The 6,455-nt window shown below is 53.6% G+C and overlaps 1 protein-coding gene across 1 annotated transcript; it reads right to left on the bottom strand.

Annotated features, from left to right (window-relative positions):
- Positions 1-2,404: 2,404 nt before the first annotated feature.
- LOC129554153 (proteoglycan 3-like) lies at positions 2,405-5,916 on the bottom strand. Its single transcript, XM_055422775.2, has 5 exons — positions 5,792-5,916; positions 5,067-5,359; positions 4,445-4,576; positions 3,202-3,313; positions 2,405-2,463 (listed from the first exon to the last, which is right to left on the bottom strand). Exons 1-5 carry the CDS (start codon positions 5,850-5,852, stop codon positions 2,405-2,407), a joined length of 657 nt encoding a protein of 218 aa, XP_055278750.2. The 5' UTR covers positions 5,853-5,916.
- Positions 5,917-6,455: the final 539 nt, after the last annotated feature.

Here is a 6,455-nt window from a genome sequence, read left to right on the forward strand (position 1 = left end):
AGTGCTTCACCCAATACACCAGCAAATTTGGAAAACTCGGCAGTGGCCACAGGACTGGAAAACGTCCATTTTCACTCCAATCCCCAAGGAAGGCAATGCCAAAGAATGTTCAAACCATACAATTATGCTCATTTCATATACTGGCAAGTAATGTGCAAAAGCCTTCAAGCTAGGCTTCAGCAGTATGTGAACCGAGAACTTCCAGATGTATAAACTGGACTCAGAAAAGGCAGAGGAACCAGAGATCAAATTGTCAACATCCTTGGAGCATCGAGAAAGCAAGGAAATTACAGGAAAACATCTGCTTTATTGCTAAAGCCTTTGATGCATGGATCACAATGAACTGAGAAGTTCTTAAAGAGATGGGAATACCGGACCCCCTACCTGCCTCCTAAGAAATCTGTGTGCAGGTCAGGAAGCAACAGTTAGAAATGGACATGGAACAATCGATTGGTTCAAAATAGGAACAGCATTATGTCAAGGCTATATATTGTCACCCTGCTTATTTAACTTATATGAGACATGCCAGGCTGGATGAATCACAAGCTGGAATAAAGATTGCCGGGAAGAATATCAATAACCTCAGATATGCAGATGACACCACTTTTAGGGCAGAAACTGAAGAAGAACTAAAGCCTTTTGATGAATGTGAGAGGAGATAGAAAAATTTGGCTTAAAGCTCAACATTCAGAAAACTAAGATCATGGCATCCGGTCCCATCACTTCATGGCAAGTAGATGGGGAAAATTGGAAACAGTGACAGATTTTCTTTTCTTGGGCTCCAAAATCACTGCAGATGGTGACTGCTGCCTCGAAATCAAAACACGCGTACTCCTTGGAAGAAAAGCTATGACCAACCTAGAGAGCGTGTTAAAAAACACTTTGTCACTTTGCTGACAAAGATCAGTATGATCAAGGCTATGGTTTTTCCTGTTCAGTTCAGTTCAGTTCAGTCACTCAGTCGTGTCCGACTCTCCGCGACCCCATGAACTACAGCACGCCAGGCCTCCCTGTCCATCACCAACTCCCAGAGTTCACTCAAACTCATGACACAGAGTCGGTGATGCCATCCAGTCATCTCATTCTCCGTCGTCCCCTTCTCCTCCCGCCCCCAACCTTTCCCAGCATCAGAGTCTTTTCCAGTGAGTCAAGTCTTCACATGAGGTGGCCAAAGTATTGGAGTTTCAGCTTTAGCATCAGTCCTTCCAATGAACACCCAGGATTGATCTCCTTTAGAATGGACTGGTTGGATCTCCTTGCACTATAAGGGACTCTTAAGAGTCTTCTCCAACACCACATTTCAAAAGCATCAATTCTTCGGCGCTCAGCTTTCTTCACAGTCCAACACTCACATCCATACATGACCACGGGAAAAACCATAGTAGCCATGTACAAATGTGAGAGTTGGACTATAAAGAAAGCCGAGCGCCAAAAAATTGATGCTTTTTAACTGTGGTGTTGGAGAAGACTCTTGAGAATCCCTTGGATTGCAAGGAGATCCAACCAGTCCATCCCAAAGGAACTCAGTCCTGAATATTCATTGGAAGGACTGATGCTGAAGCCAAAACTCCAATACTTTGGCTACCTCATGCGAAGAACTGACTTACTAGAAAAGACCCTGATGCTGGGAAAGATTGAAGGCGGGAGGAGAAGGGGACGACAGAGGACGAGATGGTTGGATGGCATCACTGCCTCAATGGACATGAGTCTGAGTAAACTCTGGGAGTTGGTAAAGGACAGAATGTCTGGCGTGCTGCGGTCCATGGGGTCACAAAGAGTTGGACACGACTGAGCTACTGAACAGCAGCAGGCAGGTGGGAGAAGGTGAACAGGGGCCAGTCTCTGAGGTGAAACAGCCCAGGGCTGGAAGAGCCCGGCACCCTGAGAGGCCCTTTCTCCTCACCCCATCATGTGGGGGCCCCAGGCGGGACCTCAGGCTCCTCCCAGTTCTCCAATCTGACACAAGCCCTGCATTGTGGAAAGCCACAACTCTGCCCCTAAACGGCAGACCTTATTGAGTCCAAACGAAGAGGGCCCCTCAACAGAGGCGTCCTCCCCCAGATGCTGGTGGGGGGCCTCCAGGAGCGGGACCCGGCCCGGTCCCCACTCTGCCCCCAGGGGCCACTGCAGTGAAACTCCCCAGTGCCACCCGCTCCTGCCCCGCCGGCAGGAGACCCGCTCCAGCTGTTACTTCTCAAAGTCCCCCCGGCCCTGCCTGTAAAGCCAAAACTAGGGCTTCCAGGATTCTCCAACCCAGGGGCCTTCTCCAACGTGTGCAGTAAAGAAACCAGTGTCTGGAGATGCTGTGAGAACGTGCCTTTATGACCCGGGGAGGCTGGGGGGTCGGGAGCCAAGGGTGAGACCGTCAGGCAGGGGGGCATGGGGCAGGGTCTCCGCGTCCGGCTTAGTAGGAGCAGACGAACGGCAGCCGCCTTCTGCACGGAGCTCGTCGCCAGCGTCCCCCTGGCGGCAGAGAGCACAGGGATGTCAGCTCCCCACCTGAGTGTGGCCTGCGTCCCCCACCCCAGTCCCGCGCACCTGAAAGGTCACTGTTTCCTACCAAGCTGAGGGCCGGATGTCTCCCCACGTCCCAGCTAGCCACAACCATCCTTGCCTTCCCTGGCAGAAGCAGTGTGCTAAGGGCTTCCTATGGACTGTCCTTTCATCCTCACAGAGACGCCACGAGGTCAGTGCTGTCAGCACTCCCATTGCACAGATGGGAAAAGTGAGGCTTGGGGGAGTGATAACCTGCCCTGATCTCAGCAGACACGTGGCAGAGCCAGCTGCGGACCTCGGCCATCTGACTCCGGCCCGCATGGTCTTTGCCCCTGTTCTAAACTCCTGCGTATCTGGCAGCCGTGCTATTGGGAGCTGGTGTATCAGCTGTCAGCTGGCCCTAGTTCCCACGTCTTTCCCGTGTCCCTCGGCCACACCTCCCATTCCCTAGTGTCCCTCCCGTCTGTCCCACACTCACTCCTTGTCACCGTCCCGTCAGAGGAAGGGCAGGAGCCTCGCTGAGTCTGGAGGACACAGAGCCCCAGCCCCGTCCAGGACCCCTCACTGTGGCTCTGAGGATCCCTGCACCTCAGCCCTGCTCACACACAGGGCGGGGTTCTCTAGGGGGAAGGCGTGTCTGTGCAGCTCACAGGGGCGTGTGTGCGAGTCCACCGCCCCCCTTGTCCGAGCACCCGGCCCCCTCACCTCTGGTACACAGGGTTATGCAGTGGCCTCTCCCAAACTTAGGCTGCCCTCGGGCCCAGTACGTAAAATTCCAAGAACTCCCATCAGTCCAGTGATATTTCCTCCAGAAGAACTAGAGAGGAGAGAGGCTGGGTCAGAGGGCTGAGGTCCAGGAAGACAGGTGCGGGGGCTCCTGAAAGGCCCCTGAGCATCCCCTCTGGACACTGTGTCTATAATCTCCTCTCATTGTGTCACCTGGCTAGGACGCCACCATACAGACCCATCCCTGAGCGTTTTCAGGCAATGACATGGAAGAGCAAACATCACTTCCAGCTCTCACACAGAGCAGGCTTCTCACACTTCACTGAGCAGACACATCTCCTAGGGACCAGGTGGAAATGTGGATTCTGATTCAGGAGGTCTGGGGTGCAGCCCAGGATCCTGTATTTCAACAAGTACCCGGCGATGTTGGTACTGCTGGTCCCTGGACCACACCTGAGCAGCAATATGACAGCACTTCCTCAGCCACAGTCCCCAGGGTCACTCTGAGAGAAGGACCCGCTTAGAGATGCGGACACTGGAATAAGAGGCAGGCACCCAGCCAGTAACGCACAGGCTGGGAATGAGCTCCACCTCCTGACTCCAGGGATGGGCTGATAGACGTTTCCCACCAGCTTTGGTGGAAGATGAGAGGCAGAGGAAAGGAAGAACCCTGATTTATAATAATTGTCCATCTCGTTGGTGTAACTGCATCCACCATGGCGGATCTCACGCTGCAAGTGTGAGGCCACTGAACATGGCTGAGGAAGAGAAGCGCTCAGTTATCATGGCGCCTAGGTCAGCACAAGCCAGCTTCCCGTGCCAGGATGGGGTTCTCTGGGAGCCGGTGGTGCCATGAGGCAACCAGAAACAACTTCCTTCATGGTCCAGTGGTGAAGGAGCTGCGTGCCCGTGCAGGAGCCGTGGTTCGGTCCCTGGTCCTGGAAGGCCCCACGTGCCGCAGAAACCCACCTGTGCTCCCACTGCTGAGCAGGGGCTCTCAGTTCTGTGCACCCCAACAGGCAAAGCCACCTCAATAAGAAACCCATGCCCCACAGCCAGAGGGTGCCCCAGCACAACTAGAGAAATCCCGGGTGCACCCAAATATGAATAAAAGAAAAAGGCTTTTAGAAGATAGGGGACTGATTCCCAGTATTAAACCAACCTTTTTAAAAAGGACAGAAAGAAAGAGCTCCCGCTCCTTGGACATTGGCCCGTCACTTACCCAACCTCTGATGAAGCCTCCGATCCAGACCTGTGCTTGGTTGGTCGTTACTGTCAAGCGATGGATGGAATAGTTGACATTCAAGCTGTGGATGGAGGCGAGGTTGCCTCGGTAGCACCTCCTGCAGACTCTCTGCAGAGAGAACAGGCGGGAGAGAAAATTCACTGTTTTCATGTTAAGTTCCTGAGTCTCCAGGACAGAACCCACATCCATTTGCAAATCAGAAATCAGGTATCTACTGCTCCCCGTGAATCCCATCTCTTGTGCCTTTATTTGGGCTGCCCTGGTGGCTCAGCTGGTAAAAAATCCGCCTGCAATGTGGGAGAACTGGGTTTGATCCCTGCATTGGGAAGATCCCCTGCAGAAGGAAATGGCAACCCACTCCAGTACTCTTGCTTGCAAAATTCCATACAAAATTCCATAGACAGACGACCCCGTTTGGCTACGGTCCATGGGGTCACAATGTGTCGAACACGACTGAGAAACTTCACTTTCTTTCACTTTCTTTTCTGATGCATATTAAGCTAAGAGAACCACTAGTCTAAATAATAAGAAACAGAACACTGAATCCAATCCTGTCTCTCCATCCCTGGTCCCCGGCAGCAGCCTCGCTGCCATATACCTGAGCATTCTTAAACTTCCTCGGGGTCAGCACCATCCTGTAGCGGCAACCCTTGCACTCAGAAGAGGCTGGAAGTTGCACTGTCTCCTCTTCCTTGGGGCACTGCATGGCCTCATCCAAGTCATCAGGGTCTGAGTCCCCATCATCGTCCTGGGCGTCCTCGGCCTCCTCTCCGCCCGACTCAAGCACCTCACCACACAGGGACAGCTCTCCTTCCTGCCCCCCTGAACCTTCCAGATCCTGGCTCGGGTCCTCCTGTGTCTCTGGACCGTCCAGATGGGGGGCATCCTTCTCTGGAATAAAAATAATAACCCACCATCAGCAGACACCACCTTCCTCCAGGACCATGGACAGCGCTGATGGCTCCACTCCGTCCTCCTAGGGATGCCATCTGGAACCAAAGACTGGAAGGATCCCTTGGGGGTTGGATGAGCCAGAATTCTTGCATCACACACACAAATGCCTGAGAACCTGATGCCAGCTGACACCACGTGCGGGTCATTTGGGAGTGAGAGAGGTGAGAAGCTCTCATCTTCACAGGTGGGTGATTTTCCTTGCAAAGGAGCCCTGATAAAGGTTCAGGTCACAGTTCTGGGTCCAGGGGAAATCGAACTAGAGATGGGATGGGGCAGCTGAACGGGGGCCTGTGGCCCTGGACCCAAGGAGCAAAAAACAGTGCAGAAAAAAGAGGGGAAGATGGATGAGAAGGGAACGGGAGGACTCACCCAGATAGAGAGCAGAAACTGTCCCCAGCAGCAGAAGGGGCAGGAGCAGGCAGCCTTTCATGTCCCTGCAGTCTTGAAACAGACGCACAGCTCCACGTTCCCTCCTGGGGACTTCCCTGTGTCTCCACCGCCCCTGGAACATAGCAGAGAGGCAGTGTTTGCTCAAATGGTAGATTAAAGGGAAAACTAGAGAGCTTCCTTGTCCGCCAGTGAACAGACCCTGAGCTGGAGGATCAGAAAAAGAACAGGGGAGACCTGTTCCTGAGAGCAGGTCACTGCTCCCTGGGACAGCACTCAGCTCAGACGGTCGCTCCTACAGGAACAGGTGTGCTCACCTTCAGGGCCAGAGTCAGACACACAGGGGAAGAAGGGAAGACAGTGGTCATTATGGTGGAAAGGACCAGATTCCCCAGTGTTTCCCATAGAGAACCCCGGTTCTTCTCAGCCCTGGACTTGTCCTTCTGGGGAAGCCAAGGGAGCACTTACCGCCTGAGAGTCTGAAGCCTCCGCTGTCAGCCTCTGGCTGTTGGCACACAGAAGCTGCCCTTATACTGGGCTTTGGGGAAGTGGGAGGAGGTCAGGAGGATTGCCCCAGGCTCGGGGGTTAGACAGCGGGGCTGATAAGAGGTTGGATCAGTCCTCCCGCCCTTGGGCCATGCACTCT

Source organism: Moschus berezovskii, chromosome 14, assembly GCF_049115385.1.
Source record: "Moschus berezovskii isolate FMDL1 chromosome 14, NW_MosBer_1.0, whole genome shotgun sequence".
NCBI classification, from domain to species: Eukaryota; Metazoa; Chordata; class Mammalia; order Artiodactyla; family Moschidae; genus Moschus; species Moschus berezovskii.

What these genes read in the sequence shown, in the direction of transcription:
- LOC129554153 (XM_055422775.2), bottom strand. Translation starts at nt 5,852, where the DNA reads ATGAAAGGCTGCCTGCTCCTGCCCCTTCTGCTGCTGGGGACAGTTTCT. An exon ending in GAGGCTTCATCAGAGGTTGG is followed by an intron (nt 3,314 to 4,444) that starts GTAAGTGACGGG and finishes TCTCCTCTCTAG; the next exon opens with TTCTTCTGGAGGAAATATCA. An exon ending in CATAACCCTGTGTACCAGAG is followed by an intron (nt 2,464 to 3,201) that starts GTGAGGGGGCCG and finishes CTCTGCCGCCAG; the next exon opens with GGGGACGCTGGCGACGAGCT.